At 46.0% G+C, this 19,579-nt stretch overlaps 1 protein-coding gene across 2 annotated transcripts in view; it reads right to left on the reverse strand.

The window, feature by feature from the left end:
• Positions 1 to 18,174, reverse strand: part of Dlgap2 (DLG associated protein 2) — a 604,909-nt gene extending 586,735 nt beyond the window's left edge. For both annotated transcript variants that reach the window (XM_058580233.1, XM_058580237.1), the window contains exon 1: positions 17,953 to 18,174. In XM_058580233.1, the coding sequence (XP_058436216.1) occupies positions 17,953 to 17,970 (18 nt within the window). In that variant the 5' untranslated portion in view covers positions 17,971 to 18,174. The remainder of the gene's footprint in view (positions 1 to 17,952) is intronic.
• Between the last annotated feature and the right edge of the window lie 1,405 nt (positions 18,175 to 19,579).

Consider the following 19,579-nt stretch of genomic DNA (forward strand, 5'->3'; position numbering starts at 1 on the left):
ATAGAAGCTTTTACACACTGCATAGATAATTGCTAAAGGGGACCAAAAGGTAAAGGGATGGTTAGAGTTGGAGGGAAGAAAGAATTTATAGAATAGGTTCAGGGAAGAAAGGGGCTCTGAGTTAGACAGGAAAGGGACATAGGTCAGCAACAAAAAACAGCACATGACTTGGGTTGACACAGAATATCCCAAAGATGGCACAGCCCATGCAAAGGCCCAGTGGCATGAAATGGTAAAAACAGGGCCAGGGAACTCGAGAGAGCAACTCTTCATGGCAAACATCCCACAAAGGCTCTTAATGAACCCCAGGAAGGAGGACATTTGCAGAAAGCCTTGAGAACCAGAAATAAGAAATCTGGATGTGACAAAAGGCAACAGAAAACAGCATGCAGAGAAGTGACATGATAAAAATGGCTTCAGAAAGATGATCCCAGCAGCTGTGTGTAGGATGGTTTCAAGCCGAGAGAGACTGGAGGCGGGGAGATCTGCTAAAAGAATGTTCTCCTAATTCAAGCACCGTGTGGGGAGGCGAGGTTGCACAGAACCTGGGGGGAGGAACAAGGAATTCTGGAGCCCGTCCTCAGTTTCCCCATCTGTGAAATGTGAGGCTTGACCAGACAGCAGTTCAGCTCCAGAACCCTCTGACTTCACAGACTTCTTTCTTCTCTAAGATGCTGGTAAGCTGGAAGCAAATTCAAGTCAAGGAAAAAAAGAGCGAACCAGTCTTCCATTCCCAACACAAGCCCTGCTTTGGCAAATCAAGGTCCATGCACTCCTGTTACATCTTAAATCTCCTCAAATATGTAATATTGCAGTCACAGTCACTAAAAACAGATCAGAGAACATTCCCAAGTCATAGGCCAATAGTTTCCCACATCAGACAACCACATCCCTCCCATTGGCTTGAGCCAGAGTCATGGAGCAACCACTGCTCCTCCTCCCCATCTGAGTGTGGCCATGTCTGGTCCACTTCCCAAACAGCATGAGTGCATCACCATCCCCCAAATCTTACCCACCAGCACTACCCACTGCAGATACTGGCTTCTGCAGGGGGACCTGGGTGCCCTCAACCACTATTTCTTTGCACACCCATGAGCAAGACTGTCCAAACACACCATCGGGGTTTTCATGGAAGGCATCAGTACACATAAGGAAACAGATGACATCTGCAAAGACCAGGCTCCAGATCTGTGTTCCTGGGTCCATCCCCACTCACCCACCTGGTACCGCATTAAAAACATCATCAGCAGGACCTGAAGCCTCCCTAAGTCTGGTACCTGTCTACCCTAGCCAAATAATGACTAAAATATAGCAATGAACCTGATGTCCCTAGGCACTGTCCCCAAGCCCCCATCACAGTGGGAGCACATGTACATGAACCACAGCATGCTCCACCCACATGGGGCAGAAGCCATTGTCACCTCTCACTCCCCACCACCCCCTCGCTCCCCCCAGTCTGCAGTGGGTGCAAAGGGCAGTCCTGGGGACGTGGTTCCTACTACCATCCCCTCACAGGTCCAGAACCACAACTCCCCATGGAAAGCTCTCTAGCCAGGTAGTGGCACACACCTGCAATCCCAGCAGCTCAGGAGGCTGAGGCAGGAGGATCGTGAGTTCAAAGCCAGCCTCAGCAAAAATTGAGGTGCTAAGCAACTCAGTGAGACCCTGTCTCTAAATAAAATACAAAATAGGGCTAGGGATGTGGCTCAGTGGTTGAATGCCCTTGAGTTCAATCCCTGGTACTCCCCCCCACACACACAAAAAAAAAGCTCTCCCAAAACCATCAAGGTAAGATGTCTGAACAGACAGCCATCAAGCATCCTACCAGAGTTCCAACACACAGAGAATCTCACCACCTCCCATCACATGGCTGCCTGGGGGTTCCTCAGATTCCCCAAGTCTTGGCATCTGTGACCCAGGCTCGAATGTTTCCACTTTCCTCAGGCCTGAGATATTCCCCACCCCCTGATCCCAATTCCTGTGTATCTGTCAGATCCCACCTCAACATGCTTCTCCTGATGCTCCTGGCTACTTGCACAATCCTCCCTGTAGCCAAACTTTTCCTTCAAAGCTGTTTCAGAGCTGAGTCATTTTGCCTATAAAAAAGCATTTTTAGCAATTTAATTGTATACTTATTATTTATCTCCCTCTATAGACTTTCAACACAGGGAAAAAAAAAAGTCTTTCCTTCTTACTAAAATATACCCAAAGCCAAGCACACTGTTCAGCACCGTGGAAAATCATAAATACATATTTTGAGGGAATGAATGACCCATCAGTCACAAATTGTAAATGAGCCTCCCCTTCTGCAGCCACTGAACACACACAAAAAAATGTCTTCTAAAGGACCATGTTATCAGCATGTTTCCAGAGATTCAGCCAAAGTTATCCATATTACTATCAATTGCTAGGATGATTTCCCACATGCACTGAAAATATAAACACTGGACACAGCGGCCACACTTTTCACCCTCCTTTATAGCCTGAATACCTGATTAATAGCTACTGCTTTCTGAAGGGACAGAGAGATTAATATTGCAACCACTATTTCTAGCCAAAGTTCAATCCACCCTATACAAAGGCGTCAGTGCAGAGGGAGGCAGATGACACCTGCGAAGTCCAGGCTCTGAGCCTGTTCAGGGTGCGCCCCTACTCACCCTACGGTTTGCCAATCCGCTCCACAGCATCAACATCCTGGTGCAATACAAGGGCATGTCAGTGCAGTCACACGGGCCACAAGTCCCAGACAGGACCTCACCTGTGGCAGGCTGCAACATATGCCCTGCTGTCTATACAGTTTATATATATATATAGTGTGTGTGTGTGTGTGTTTAGTTGCCAATGGATCTTTACTTTTATTTATATTGTATGCAGTGCTGAGAATCAAACCCAGTGCCTCATACATGCTAGGCAAGCGCTTTACCACTGAGCCACAGTCCTAGCCCGTCTCTGTACAGTTTTTTTAATAAAACTTTGTCAAGCGAAATGATGCTTATTCATCTCACTTTATTACCCTGGCTTGTCTTAGTGATGGCCACATGGAGTGCTCGAGGACTAGATGGTGCTCGCCTGCTGCACTGGCATGCGTTCCGTACCTACAGCATCTGAACTGATGAACAGAAAGAACTCAGAGAAACTTCTAGCTGGTCCATGGTGTCCCCTGGTCTGTCCTCTACCTTTACCCCTTCTGTGGCCCCCCGTTCCCACAGGCCCCATGCCTTCCGTCAGCTTCCTTACCTTCAACACCCTATTTCTCATGGGCGTCTCCGAAATTTCAAACCTGCAGTCCACCTCCTTACAGCCCACCTCCTTCTGTTCTTTTATAAAAGTGAATGTCCACCAGGAAGGGTACTTAAACAGCCTTTATTCATCCCAGTGATCAGAGGCCCCTGATCAAAAACTTAAGTACAGGAACCATGACCACATTGGCCAAAAACCACAGCAAAGGAATGGGACTTCCCAACTTCCCCTGAACTTGACATTTCTCTAAAGATGGTTTTAAAGTTCATGTTCTAAGACACAGAGTTGCAAGTCTCAGAAAATACACACTGAACTCTCCCCTGCAGAAGTAACTATGTACACTACATTGTACACCTAAGGGAATCTTGAGGTTCATGTCCACCCAGTTAGGTGGCCTAACTTTTCAATGCTTCTGCTTTCATGTTCGCAGAAGAGATAGTAATACTTGATCTAAATATGCCAAATTGAAAGACATTCTCTTTGCTTATAATTTCCCTGTTCTTCTAAAGAGGAAGTATAAGAGAACCATATTACAGTGACCATGATTTTTGCCATGTTTCTAAAAGTAACAAATGGGAATCTGGATAAAGATGAGTCCACTTAGCCAATGAAAGAATAATAAAATATTTGAAAAGAAAGCTGTACTGAGAAACTCAAGAGATGCATTCTCTTTCAGAAGCCAGATAGCTCAGAGGACCACCCTGCCTTCTCCAGGCTCAGTGTCCAGCAGAAGACTCACCATTTACCTGACCATACAGATCCAGCTACAAGTAATCCTCTATGGGTACAAGCCTGAGCTTCAAGATTACCCTATTCCAACACTTCTTGGCTACCACTTGTACCTCCCCATCTATAAATCCAAGACAGTCCAGACCTCTTCCTAGGCAGCACTGCCTGTAGCCCCAGAGTACCAAGCCAGGAGGTCAGGGCTCCTCCGTGCTGCCCTCCCACACAGGAATACCCAGCCCAGCCCCACCTTCCTGCACACACCAGGAAGTGCTCCCACAGATGTCTCTGGGCTGTGGCTCCTGCCACCCTCCGCTTGGTGTGGACCACTATCATTACCCATTTGGTGCTTCCCACTCAGCAAGAAGCCTACAGGGTATAGACCAAGTCTGATCAGGTAATTTTTTTTATATTTATATTTGTTAGTTGTAGATAGACATAATATGTTTATTTTATTTGCTTACTTTTTTAATGTGGTGCTGGGGATCAAGCATAGTGCCTCATGCTCTGATCAGCTTTTTAAGCACTCACATGACCCAATCTAGACACATGGAGATGAGTGTAAAGTAAAGCCACACACTGCCCATCTTCCATGGACGACAATGAGGAGCCAGCAAAGCTCAGCTCTTCCTCTTTTCTCTACAACAGAGCAACCATCAGACAGACCTGTCCACGCAGACCTCAGAGTTTCGTGTGACAGACGTGGACAGTGATGGACGTCTGTGACACCAGTGGTGGGAGGACAGAATGGGCGTACTGTATGTACCACCCCAGCAGCAGGGAAGTAAAGAAGGAGTGAGCAAGCACCTGGGATTTACCCCAGCTTCATGTGTGAGTACCTAGAAGTTATTCTTCTATGCCAAGAGTAGACGACTACTTCTTTAAAATAATAATAATAATAAGCCTTCAAAAAGTATCAGACAGAGCAGAAATATTAAAACTCACTGTAAAGACCAAGAAATAGATAGTAACTAGAAGGGGAGTCACCCTGTGTAACCTCCCAACACACCTTCTATAATGTCCCAAGAGAGGACCGTGCGCTGGGAAGAGAGCTGCACAGAGCTGAGAAGTGGCCACAGCTAGCGTGAAAACTACATGGGAACACGTTTTCAGCTGGCAGGGGCTGCAAGAGATCACTGTGTCCAGTGACACCTGTGTGACAACACGGAAACAAGAAGAAACTTCCAGCCAGGGTCCCTTCCTGCTGCAAAGAGCCAGCCCCGGGCACAGATATTCCAGTGAGATCTATTTATGGACTGGACATTTTTCAGACACTAAATTTAGCCAGCTTGAATTCTTTAAAAAAAAAATGCTATTCCATTAAGTTTTTTGAAATAGGAAGCTCACATTGATTATGAGGAGGGAACGCAGTGTTCTCTGATCAGCTGGAAACACAGGAGGAGGTGGCCCCACTGGGTACCTACTCCCACTTGGCAGAGAGATTGGCTGGAGCCAGAATGAAGAGGACAGTTGCAGGCAAGAAAGGGACCTTGAGCTCCAGTCCCCTTGAAAATCAAACACCAAAGTGTGTGGCCATTAATTATTTTAAAATAATAACCCCCTTACAAATAAAAAATAAAATAAATGATGCATGAAAGGAAAAAAATAAATAAAATAAAACAATAACCCCCTTGACAGTTTTAAACAGTAAAGTTTCAATGTGCCTCTTCATTACCATTTCTTATGGACAATACTTCAATGCTTATTGACCAAAATCCTGATTGTTTTATGACTTGTCTGTTTACATCTTTGCCTCTTCTTATGCACACATGAAAAAAACTTTATATTTTAAGGATCCTAACCCTTCTTTAAGGGTAGGAGTGGCTGCATTATGGTTTCATCGAAGCAGGCTCAGAAAATACTCTAAATCCCCATCCGCTCGGCGGCTCCCTTCTTTTGCTGGCCTTCACTTCAGTTTCCTTGCCACTCTTTCTTGTAGCGCACCCATCTCTACCTTCCTTGTTACTGCTGCGGCTACAGCAAAACAGGCACTTACTAGATGCTGGTGGAAACCTCCAGCTTAAAGTACAGCTGAGTGGAGGTTTCAGATTCTTAAAAGTGTCCACTGGCACAGACACAGTGCTCCCAAGAGGAGCCCCCATCAATCCCTGGAACCTGTGAATGTGGTCTTATCTGGAAAGGGTTTTATGGACATGATACACTACGGACCTTCAGATGAGGAGACGGTCCTGGAGTACCCAGGAGGGTCTTACATGAAACCACAAGTGTCCCTGGGAGGGAGTCTTAAATGGGTAGAAGAGGGGAGACACCATGAGAAGACAAGATAGAATTGGGACCACTGGTCCACAAGCCAGGGGATGCTCAAAGCACCAGGAATGGGAGAGGAGGAAGGCTCTTCCCAGGAGCCCCTGGGGAGAGCACAGCTCTGAGATATCTTGATTTTGAACATTCAGCTTCGAGATCTGTGAGAGAATGTGTTTCTGTCCTTTTAAGTTTCTTCACTGTGGCAATTCATTAGAGCAACCCTAATCAACTAAACATACCCATTAACGAATCATACTATTCCTAGGAATTTACTGGAGAAAAATAGTCCATATTTTCAGGAAATATCACAGAGTAAAAGCTCAAATTTTTTAAAGTAACTTAAATGTTGATCATTAGGGAAACAGTTGACTCATACTGCATATGAGAATATTAAATATCAATTTAAAAATTAAAATAATTTGGATGTATGAGAAAATTCTTAGCAAAGAATATAAAGGGGAAAAAAACAGGATAGCTCCCAATTTGGGTTTTAAAAACAAGAAGGTCAGAGTGCAGTGGCCACACCTGTAATTCCAGGTATTCTGGAGGCTAAAGTAGGATAAATTGGTCATCCTGGGCAACTTACTGAGATTCTGTCTCAAAATGAAATTTTAAAAAGGACCTGGGATGCAATTCAGGAGTAGAGCACCCTGGTTCAACCCTCAGTCCTAAACAAATAAGCAAACAGAAAGGAAAAGGAGGCTGAAAAGAAATATACAAAAAAAAAAAAAACAGATTTAAATTATTTCTGGATCATGGAATTAGTGATGACTGTAAATATCTTACTTTATGCTTCTCTATAATTTCTAAATATTTGACTGATTATATGGCAAAGGAGGAGGAATAAGAGGGAGAGATAATTTACAAAAGTAGTTCAACTAGTCTCCGATTTCACCCCCAGGTAAGGGAGAGGACAGAGTACATTGCAGAAAAAAAAGAGAGAGTTAAAAAAGATGAATAACACAAAGAAAGTCAATAGGAAGAAACGATCTGGGAACCAAGGGAATGCATGACCACACTGTACAATAAAACACAGGCCTCTGGGTTTTGCCTAATTCTTGTTCCAAGAGAAAAGAATGAATGAATGTCAAAGAACCACCTATACATATCATAAAAGAAAACTTTAAAGAAACAGAGCAAAGACTCTCAGGCAGGACCAAAAGAATGAATTGTGCTGCAGATAGTTAATATTTTGAATAGTAATTAGTGATGCTGTTAATGAATTTGTAACACCAAGGATCTGGATTTTACCCACTACATATGCAGGTATTTTCTTTTTTAAAAATACTAGAATGCATTATAAGATGATACAAAGTAGGATATCTCTCACCTCTGTGACTTGGACTCCATTGCTTTGCTAGGAGAAGAGAAGACAGGTAAGAGACTTCTGCACCCAGTACGCGACTCCATGTATTTGCACTGCCATTGTCTTGAGTGACTCACACCTTTCCCTCTTCCCAGGTATCTGGTACTTCTCAACTAAAACAAAGCAGCTGGATGAGCTACGGAACTCCATGGAGTTGCATTGTGAATACAGCAAGGCAGAGATGGAGAGTGGCTGCAGCCCTTTTGCCCTGCTATTGAGCTGCCAGGGTTGCAACCTTCCTGCACCTGTTCTTCAGCTTTCCCTTGGTTCTGTGCACTAGCCCAGGTCCTTCCAAAGTGTCAGTCTCACTTACATTAGCCAGAGACCCACAAGTGACATAGCTGCTGAATCCAATCAATAGTTAATGCACAAATGACTGACAAGTCATGAATGAAATTTCCAACAAGTTTAATGGATGTTCAGAGGAGATTTCTGCTTCAATGTTGACAATATTTTTGCAGTCCTTATATTGGATGAACATTAAAAGAAATCTGTAAGGCTTCATTAAATTACAAAAGTACACATGCCATAGGCAATTCAGAACACAAGAACAGTTAGTTACAGGAGATGTTGCTTGTGAATGAGCAGCCAGCCACTCCTCCTCTCCTAACAGAGAGGTCAGCTGTTCTCCAGTTCTAACTCTACTGCATGACCACAGGGGAACCAGGGACAGCTGAGTCCAGAAAGCATATTAAGATTAACCTAATCCCCAAATGTTGGTCACCCTACTCTGGTCAATAGTTGATGCAGATAGGCCAAGATGTAAGGCAAAGTCTTCCAGAGGACTTCTAAAGTTCCTTCACCGCAGAGATCAGCTGATGGCCTGTGTGGGTCCACATCCCTGCAGGTAGGTATGTGTGACACTGACGGAGGCTGATACAGTGTGAGCAGAAGGCTAAGCCTAAAAACCTTCCTACACACCACCCGCCATGCTCTCTCCTGCTGGTTGAGGATGCATAGGGTGACCACAGAGCCCTCTCCTGACAATGACAGAGCCATCGATCAACAAGGGCCCATGGACAGAATAACCGTGCTGGGCAAGGCCACCACAAGCCAAGGAAAACTATTTTGAACTTGAAAAAGTCAGAAGCCCACTTGTATCATGTTCCACCTAGGCACATTATGGAGGCTGGCAAACCCTGCTGAGGGAACAAGTCTCTCCTCTGCTTACTGCTGCCACGCCTTGCAGAGGGAATGTCACAGTAGTGACAGCCATGGAGCAGAAGGGTGACCCCATCCTGCAGAGATCCTTTACTATAGGAGCTAACAGATATCCTTGTTTAAGTCCTATCTGTAGGACTCTGTATATGTGAGGCCCAAGACATTGACACAGACAGGAAAATCAAAATCATTATGGCTCAGCATTCATAGATTCAGAAAACACTGACCAGATGCCTCTTGCCCAGCATGTTTCAGATGCTTGAGATAAAGCAGTGACCAAATGGACAAACACCTGTCCTCATAAATCTTCTATCTCCACCAGCAACATTCATGGTGGTGATTACAAATTCCAGCTCTAAAGCAGCACACCATGTTGAGGTCTGCAGCTCTGGCCAGACTGTGTCCCTGACTTCAGACTCTCTCCCTCAGTCTCCTCTGCAACATGCAGAACAGCAGTCCTAACCCCACAGAGCTATGAGAGAATAAGTCAACATGGGTGCCTTAATTAACCTGGCACACAAGAAGTGCCCAGTCAATGCTATTCATTAATAGACAAATATTAAGAATAAATAAGCAAATCACACGGCACATGAGAAAGCAGCAAGGGAAATGGCCCAGAGCATGAAGGTCAACTGAGAAGCACTATATGGGGAAAAAGTAGAGGGAGCTGAGGAAGGAGGAAACCATGGTACACAGGAGCCCTCTAGGTTGTGGCAGCCTATTAAGGCCCTAACTCCAGACAGGAAACTGGAAGCTGAAGGGACAAAGTAGATCATCAAGGGGAGAGGAGTTGACAGCTGGCCCAGTCAGGACACGCAAGGCAGCACAGACTACCTTGTGCAGCTACCCTAACCATTGTGAAGACAGGCTGGGACTGGGCTGATGGGGACCCTTCAGTCTTCCCTCTGTCTCCAAGTTCAGGGGCTCCATGGGCATGTAGGATGCTGTGCATGCTATCTTGCAATCACTTCACAGGACAGAAACATCTTGTGGTATTAATATTTAACATTCGTCTTTTTAACGGGTGTGTTTCTTACAGTATGGCCCCTCATAATAACTTCATCCAGTCTCCTGCTGTTGCCATTTTCTAATATTATGCTATGAAACAAAGCTAGAGCAAACATCTGCTTAGATAACTTCCTACCAATTCACAATTATTTCCTTAGGATAAGTTCCCAGGCATGAACATGCTGGGACTAGTTATATGTAAAGAAAATTTTACTTATTTTTCACTTTATTATTTATTTATATTTGTTTTGCTGTAGTAGGGATCAAACCAAGTGCTATGACACTGAGTCATATCCCCATGCCCAAAAGACATTTATAATTCACAAACATCCTTTCATATTGTAGGAATAAAATTAAATTTCTGTATGTTATTTATGAGAAAAAAATGTATGCCTTTATTTTTAGCTCCCAAATTCATGAGATTCACCAGAATAAGTAGAGCCCTGTTTCAGACTAGTGTGGATTTAAAGGCTAGGCCAGGGACTACAATCTTTATGAGACCAATCTAAATTTCAAGATTTTTTGAGGGGTTTTTTGTGTGCATTATAATCATATATAATGTTGGGATTTGTTGTGATATAGTCATGTACAATGTGTACAATGCATAAGTTTTCTTTTGAGATCTCTGGTACTTAGGATAACATCATTTGAGAAGCAGGCAAGTAGATGAATAAGAAATACTGTCTAGCTACCTCAAAGAAATATATAGTTCCTTTTACACAACAAAAATAAAACTTGGAATCTAATTCTATTGATAAACTAGAACACTTTGTTTTAAACTCAGAAATGTCATATACTAGAAGGGCCACCAACAAAAGTTCAAAATCACAACTCTCAACTGTGGATTCAAGTTTCCTTATTATCTACAATACAGTCTATACTAAACATTTGACAGTCAGAAAACAGTTCATAAATTTGTTCAGAAAGTATCATAAAAACTGAAATTATTTTTAAAGGACCAAAGGTTTTACATTAAGAGGAGAGAGAGAGAGAGAGAGAGAGAGAGAGAGAGAGAGAGAGAGAGAGAATAGAAAAACATACAAACCCATCAATATGCTTACAGTTTCCTGTCATGATCATACATAAACACAACTGAGACAGAATGGATGAGACGTGCAGATGAGGAACTGGGTACCGTAATAGGGTCTTCTATGGTTGTGGATTTACTTATTCACCCAGATGTTTTCTGAATAGTATGGTCTATAGCTCTACAGCAGATGTGGGGACAGGGGCCCCAGTCCTGTCCCCTTCCTTGCCATCTCTGCAGTGCCGAGCACAGTGCCAGACACTGCCCTGCCTCAGGAACCCCACCATGACTTCCACAGACCATGCTCTCCAAGAGCACAAAGGGCGGGCTGAGAGGATGACCTCATCTGGCACCAAGCCTGGGAGACACACCACAGGGAAGTAGCCTTCAACAAGGTCTGGAAGAACAAATGTGAGGGAAAGACATAAAAGAAGAAATTGCTAAACTAGGGTGAAGGCACGGAGTCTAAGGAACAGCGTGGAGGGAGGGGCAGGGTGATACCACCCAGACCTGGGGAAATGGAGACGGGTGCCCAGGAGACCACAGTTCTGCTCTGCTCATGCATGTGACCCACTCACGGTCAAACAGGACCTCCTAAGCCAGGAGCCAAGCACAATGAGGACAAGAGACCCTTCCTCATGAAGCTGCCCTTCAAAGAGGGGAGCTGGGAAGACAAAGCAGACGAGGCAGCATGGGTGCCGTCCCCGGCAGCTGCAGAGAAACACCAATGCGATCTGGCCTGAGGAGATCTGCTGAAATGGCCTCTGAGTTCTCCTTGAGTGAAGGAAGACTTTTCCCAGTGTGTGGGACAGGAATGAAGAGAAGGAGTGGAAGTAGTATCAGGCCAGAGACGACACAGATCATCCCCATTACCGATGGTTTGAAAGCATACCCACACAACACTCCATTTCTCTCTTTCAGTACAGCATTCAATAAATTACATGAAATAGTCAGCCCTGTATTATAAAATCATGCTGTGTTAGATGATTCTAATGAGTGTTCTGAGCATGGACAAGGCAGCTGACTGGGGCTGGGATGTTCGGCAGGCTGAATGTACGATGTTCTTATGGCACATTCACTTAATGATGAGTTTTCAGGAGGTCAGTCCAGCAGCATTAGGAGTTATGGGGGACTCCCTCCTCATGCTGCCACTTTTAGGATGGCAAGGGCACTTGCCTTGAGCTAAAACAGGTTTAATGGGCATTTACGGACCAAGTCTTTAGGGATCATGAAGATACAGAAAACTCAAGAAACTTGACTGGTCTATAAGATTCGCAGCATGAATTCATGTGTCTTTAACAGTAACTACAACAGATTTGTGGGTGGTGCAAAGACATGAAGACTAGGCTCCTGTACCCATAGTTTACCACCTGGTCACAGAGGTAATGTGTAAATACTAGAAAAAGATTACCATGCCCTCCTGCAGGTTGTGTATGTGTTTGACTTTTGGTTTCCTTCAAAGTCTACTACAAGACACAATCATGAAAAATACTTCTGTGTTACATGTTATATAAGTCTAACTCTTGTGTATCAGATCTACTATGAAAAAGTATTTTATGATTTAAGACTAGGGAAAACTTTTTTCCACTGGAAAATTAGTTTGAATGTCCACCCTGATAAGGAAATCAAGTGAGGGTTTGTGGGTTTTGTTGTTGTTGACTCCCAAGGAGCTGAGCTCAAAGTCAAATGTGATGCCTGAAGAATGCATTCCCTTTCATGGTCATCACACTGGCTGGCTCTTCCTATTTCTATTTTATTAACATTTCTCACCATGCTTTTTGTGGTTGAGCTCAGTCAAAAAACTTAAGAAAAGGAAATAGTCAAACAATATATAAATAAGTAAAAGATGACTAATCATAATAATCACTAAAGCTGTATGGGAACTCCAACGAAGGTGGCCCACACCGAAACCTGGCTTTACTGCTGCAGGGTTAAATAAGTTCAGTACTGAGCACTTACACAGTTCTCAAGGCTTCTGAGATCCCACAGCTACCTAGCAAGGTAACACTGCACCTCTCTGAGTGTGGAGGAAACTGAAGCATAGCAAGGCCAAAGGGATTCTCAGTGCCACTCAGCAGCCCAGGCAGGCCCACAGAAGACCTGCCTCACAGTCACTGCCTTGTGTGGACAGGACAGAAAGCTGCTCATCAGCATTGTAGAAATAGCAAAGCAAATGTTCACTAAGCACAAAAGCATGTTTGTTGGTTGGTTGGTTGGTTTTTTAATGTTGATTGGCTTAACATATGTACTTTATGGGCCTGAGGGGGTAATTCCCACTTTTTTCCTTTTAACTGTATTCTGGAACCTGTTATCTAGCTTCCCTCCTGTGTGCAAAGTATGGGGTATCTTTTGTTATTGAATTGAACCCAAGGGCACTTACCTCTGAGTTACATTCCTAGTCCTTTTTTAGATTTTATTTAGAGACAGGGTCTCATCAAGTTGCTTAAAGCCTTGCTAAGTTGGTAAGACTGGCCTTGAATTTCTGTCCTTTGGCCACGACTCCTGAGCTGCTGTGATAATAGGCATAGGACACTGCACCTGACTTGGGATATAATTTTTAAAACAATGACCAATTATTTTCACAAGGTTACTTTTTAAAACTGCTGCTACAGCTTTAAGGATGAGCTGATTCCAAATGTCTATTCATTTCCAGAAATGATTGATTTAAATTTTGTTCCTTTTTTCCCTCATAAGAAGCATACTGGATAATATATATATATATATATATATATATATATATATATATATATATATATATATCACCTGGTAATGAACAAATTTTACCCCACAATGAAAGCTTTGACATGGAAACTTTTGAAGAAACTAAACCCACCCCATTTGGATGTCAGGGAAGAAGACCCAATTCAAAGGGAGAATTTCCTGGTTCACATAACTTAAGATCAAGGGGTAGTGACGGTTCTGGTGTACTTTGGTTTGTACTTGGCCAAGACTGCCATCAGGGTCAGGTCACCATCTCCAGTTATGGGCATTGTCCTTTTCTCTTATAGACAGGTGCTGGCCCAGAGTTGGCTTTGTGTTCTGGCAAGTAAAGCTGTGTGCTGATCGCAGTATCTCCACGCCTTATTTCCTAACACTTTCCTCTCCTCAAAAGACACATAAAATTATAGGCTTGAGTGGAGTGTCTGTTCTCTGATGATTTAATGACTCAAGAGAGGGACAGACTCCTGTGACCACAAGAGGTTGGCCTGCCAGAGCCATACCCTGAGTTGGGGATCCTCCTTCCAAGGGTCTTGGAATAAATTCATACTGCACAAATACACCAGAACTCATTGTAATTGGCCAGTAAACCTAACCTAACTTTCCTGGAACATCAGGAAAGAAAGATACAATGTTCAAGAACTGGTATCCCATAAAAAATCACCAGTGGCACCCAGGTGGGAGTGAATCTTAGAAGCACCTATAGTGCCCTTTGTGGGGGATGGAGAACAGCCAAAAGAAGCTGCAGTTGCTCTTGGAGCTAGGAGGAAGGATAGTGAGAGGAAACCCAGAGCTGATGGTGGGAGAAGCCTTCTCATGGGTAGATGAAGTCAAAGCAAGGAACAATGGCAGGAAAAAAGAAAATCAGTGGTTCACATATGAATGCCAGCTGCCATTGTCAAGGAGATTAATGTGGAATCCAAATCTGCTGTCTGCCTCTGTTCTGAACACCTAGAAGGGGAGCTGACCAAGAGCAGCTGCAGATCTACACTGGAGTCTGCACAGCCTACAACCCATGACCAGTCGGCCCAGATGCTTGACCTCCTGAAAACCAGAGTGCTTTTGTCATGAGACATGCGAATTACTATACTCAGCTTTATACACACCGAGCACCTAGAAACAACATACCATTAAAATGGTAATGAGCCAGGAATTCTTCTATGATGAATAACAACTACTAGGTAAAACTGTGGTTAAGAATACTTCAACTGCATAGAATGTTTTTGCTCCCAACTTCCTGTGTGGTAGGCTGTAATTCTTTTATAGCAACCTACTGTGATGCTTTGAATATGACTCCCATCTGGCCAAACAATGAATCATGGTGATTTTATCATGGCCATTGAATGACCATGGAATATCCATTCCAAAGGTCCATAGATAATATACTTAATTAACTTCCTTATAAATCTATGATCAAAGTGCATTTCAAGCTATTTTTTGGGTATCTGAGAGGTTTTACTTCAAATATCATTATAAAAGAATTATGAAATTTCCTCAATTTCAACGTTATGGGAGATAATGTGTTAAAGGGGAAAAAACAGCCCCAGGCATGGTGATGCATGCCTGTAATCCCAGCAGCTCAGGAGGCAGAAGCAGGAGGATCGTGAGTTCAAAGCCAGCCTTGGCAAAAAGTGAGGCACTAAGCAACTCAGTGAGACCCTGTCTCTAAATAAAATACAAAATAGGTCTGGGGATGTGGCTCAGTGGTCAAGTGCTCCTGAGTTCAATCCCCAGTACAAAAAAAAAAAAAAAAAGATGAAAATAACAAATTCTCTGATACTTAAAAAATATTATCTTCCTCAAATTTCAGAATTGATCAGGTTTCAGGCACACAGAATTCAATATTATTTAGATTTTGTGAAGTATATATCTGCCTTTAATATTCAGTTTGGAATTTCCACCAATTTCAAAAATAAAGGGGATGAAAATTGGAAAAGCTATGAATTGCCATAGAAGGACATACATGTCATTGGGGAGAAAAAATGTAATGAGATCTGAAATCTATAAAAACATCATTATTATCCCATCCAGAACACAGGTAGCCTGAGGCACACAAAAACATAAGTAAATAAGTATGCTTCTTTTTGCCTCAAGGAGCACCACTTTGGATAACTGGATAGTAAATGCAAAGCTCTTTAAAAGGAAAGGGAACAATGCTTAGTAAGGTGAAGTCGACCTAGAGTGCTTCTCTGAGAGAAAAAAAAAAAAATCCTTGTTCAGAGAAAATTTTAATTTCATCAATTTATATTATTTGACATGGTACTCTGCTTACTAAGTTTACCCTTTAACCTAAAATGCAGCATACAAATGCACATGATGCCTCAAGAACTGAAGTTACTGCCCCTCCACTGACCTCTTCACCAAGAACCCAGGAGGCAGGTGATGCAGGAGATGCAAAGGGGCAGGAAGAAGGCTCACAGACACAGTGCCAGTGCCCGGACAGCTTGTCTTTAAGAACAAATCCCACATTTCTCGGGAAAGACCTTGAGTAATAGGAAGTGGATAACAGGGTTAGGGCAGGACTCCTCCTACTTTCTCTCACCAGGTCCACCATCTTCCCAGCTCTGGGTGCTTGAGCCCAGCCATGCAGCCAGATGTGGGGTATAAAACATTCTAATTTGTTCTCGTCCAAGTAATGAAAAGTCACACCATCTAAAAGGAAACAGTACATATACTCTACAATTACCATGGGCGCCAACTCTGTGAGTCACCCAGCTGCCTGCACAAGACGATTTGGCTACTGAAAAATCCTGATTAATGACATTTTTTTAAACACCAAAGTAACAATTTGACCTGCCAAAATTTACCATCTTTTTCATCATTTCACCTTTCTTTCTCCTTACGCTCTATTACCTTCCACAGAGAACGTGAAGGGAGTAAGAGCAGAATGGTGTTGAGGTGCACTTTAACCTCTGGTGCAGGGTTGTTACTTCCCAGGCGAGATGGACCTGGAGACCTAGGAGGAGCCCTCCTGAAAGGGTGCCCGAACTCCCCTGGGGCCATCCAAGACACTGGGTTGTCTTCTAATTACAAATGTGATTGATTCACCTTCTGCAGCGAGTCTTCGGTAAGTACGGACACATCACTGGGTTCGTGGCTCCACTCAGATAGGAAGTTAAGGGCCGTGAGCGGGTCACGGAGAGTGAGCCCGAGGCCCCGTGCCGTCGGAGCACCCTCCGGACACCAGGGGAGCGGCTGCGCGGTGTGCCTCGCCACCCACAGCCCGGGCCGGCAGATCAGCCAAGGCAGAGGATGGACTGGCTACCCATCGCTTTATTTTTAATCGATTCGAGACCGCCGCTGCTGATAAGTCACGCTTTTCGGATTCCAACCTTAGCCGAAATCGTCATTCGTTTAAGAGAAGCGACAAGCGGGTGGCTGGCACAATGTTCGCTAAGAAGTGGGGAAAAGCCACGCAGGAGACGTGGAGTTTCGGATGCAAAGCACCCCACAGCCGCCGCGCTCGGCTCTGCACCTGCGACCCCTCATCCCTAGCGGAGCGCTCTGCTTGCCGTCCCTCCCCACCTCTGTACTCTTTCCTGAGAGCCCCCGCCCAGGTCCTGGTCCCGCTCGCTCCAAGCGACAGACGCGCTAGGAGGACGCCGAGGAGCGAGAGCAGCCCCCACCCCGCCCGGCCCCACCTGGCCAGTGCCAGGCAGAAGAGCCGGTGCTCGCCGCCCCCCACCCCCTCGCCGCGCAGGCTGTAATAATTACATCCTCATTATTTCTGCTGCGATCGTTAGCGAAGAAGCCCGAGAACAGCAACAGCCGCTGCCGGGGGAGGCTTAGTTACAAAACCCTGCGCTGGGTAGCGCCTCGCTTAGCAACCACCCCTAAAAAAGCCCCCGTGCTCCTGCTCGCACTTGGAGAGCAGGCGGCGGCCACCCCCTCCCGAAGAGCAGCCTGTGGTGGCGCTCATCGCGACAGCCGCTGCGACCCAGCTCAGATGACCCCTCCCGGCCTCCACGACCACCCCGCACAGCCCAGCTGCGCAGCACCTTCCCTTCATTTCCAGCCTGGGCGGCGTTCCCACCTGGGCTGGGGGAGGGCGGATGCAAGTAGCTGGCTGCTGCCCCCGTTCCCCCACAGCTGCCTCCAGGAGCCGGGCGTGCAGACCCTCGCCAGCCGGCGCTCTCGGGTCGCGCTCCTCCCGGCGGGGTTACACCGGAAATTTCACACCTCCGCCTCACCCAGCTCCTGGCAGGCTCCTGTACCCCAGGAACCCGGGGTCCGGCCGCAGCCCAGCGAGGAGCTCAGCGAAGAATCCCCTAACACAGGTTACCCCCGGTGTCCCCTAGCCGCCCCCGCCCCCATCTAGCCATTCTCAGAGGGTCCACGCAGGTTGATCACACCGCACCGCCCCCTACTTGCCCCTACGGGTCTGGAGGTCCAAGCGCCCCGGAGTGTCGGTCCCCCTCCCCCCGCCCCAGGCGGTTCGCACCTTCCTCAGCGCGGACATCCTCAAGCACTCCTAGTTCAGCAGGTACTAGGTGACATGGCTAGGTGGCCACCCCTCAAGCCAGGCGGCACGTGCGGCACAGCCGCCGGCTCCTAAGCTCCTAGGTGTATGGGTCCGCCGTCCGCCAGCGATCCTTCAGTCTTTCGCCGCCGCCGCCACCGCCACCGTGCGCTCCGACCGCGCTCCAGCCCCGCGCACTGTCGGTCCTCGGGGCCGGCGCCTGCGCACTTGGAGCCCGGGGAGGCACCGGCGCACTGGGGGGCGGCCGGCGCGCAGCTCCATCTGGGGAAGGGCCCGGCGCCCGCGCGCCTCGGGGGAGCGCCCAGGCCGCGGCGCGGCGGCTACCCTGCAGCCTGGTCTCTAGGCGCGCATAGCCCGGGAGCGCGCGCACAGCTCGACCGCAAGGGCGGCTGCACCACCGGACCCAACTGTTGCGCCAGGAGCGGCGGGTTACCCGGGGACACCAAGGGCTCTGAGACCGCGGTGGCTTGGGACACAGGACAACCGTTCAACTTGCTTGAAAGTTAGCCTGGGAACCTACCTACACACATCACTCAACACCCGGGAAGGCTCAGCCAGTGCTTAACGGACATTAGGGACCCGCCGGCGCATTCATAAGAACTGATTTGCAGTGTGAGGTCTTCACCACCACCACCACAGGGCTTATTGGACATAGAGAGCCAGTACAGAACAGGATACGTCCTCTAGTGTCTTCAAGGCACTCAGCTGCTCTTAGAGCATGTCATGACTGTAGGCACTGTAAAACGGAACTTCCTACTATCCACCGGCTAGTCCTAGTGTTCTTAGGAAAGAGGGATCCACCCCTGGTGCCCTGGGACCCCACGGACAACATCTCTTTATTATTGAATTTGGTCCAGACGCTCTGACCCTGTTCTGCTTGATAAGGCTGAACATAGATGGCCCGAGCCAGGGGAAAAGAATTCATCTCCTGGAAGTTGTACTGACAACCCACAGCAATCTGGCAAATTCAGCAACAGAGGCCATGTCGGGATAGATCCTGGTTAGATTCATGAGATGCCCTTTACCATAGAACCAAAAAAGAGACACTAAACACATGGATCTTCCAGTCTAGGTATGAAGTCATGTTAAAAGTCACAGGAATGATGTGCAATCACAAATACAATTGATTCACTGAAGGAAAGATAAAGAGTGTTGCTGGTGAATGAAAAGTGCTGTTAATAGTGTGTGATGTCGGGGAAGAACTCTTTGAGCTGAGCAAGTAATAAGTTAAATCTTCCTCTAGGTTCTCCCCCAAGGAGAACCTAGGACAAGGACTTGAGTGCAGATACTATATTTGAGAGATGGATCCCCAGAAAATAGAGGAAATAGAGACAGGGAAATAGAGGGGGGAAAAAAGCTAGTGGAAGATGCATTAGCAGGCTGGTCATTCCTGAAGGCAACTGGCCTAAATCTCCCCAGGAATTCTCTAAGGCACAGCATGGAATGTACCTGAGAATGGGAAGGTGGGATGTGTTTTCAGATGACTTCCATCCCCCAAAGATCAAGGGTTACTCCCTCCACCTCCACATCCCCAGTAATACCCATAGCCCCACAGCGTCAAAGAGAACTACCAGCAAGGTTCTAGGTA

Source organism: Marmota monax, unplaced genomic scaffold (assembly GCF_021218885.2).
Source record: "Marmota monax isolate L192 unplaced genomic scaffold, Marmota_monax_Labrador192_F-V1.1 WCK01_AAM20220418_F8-fsc00195, whole genome shotgun sequence".
In the NCBI taxonomy this organism is placed as follows: domain Eukaryota; kingdom Metazoa; phylum Chordata; class Mammalia; order Rodentia; family Sciuridae; genus Marmota; species Marmota monax.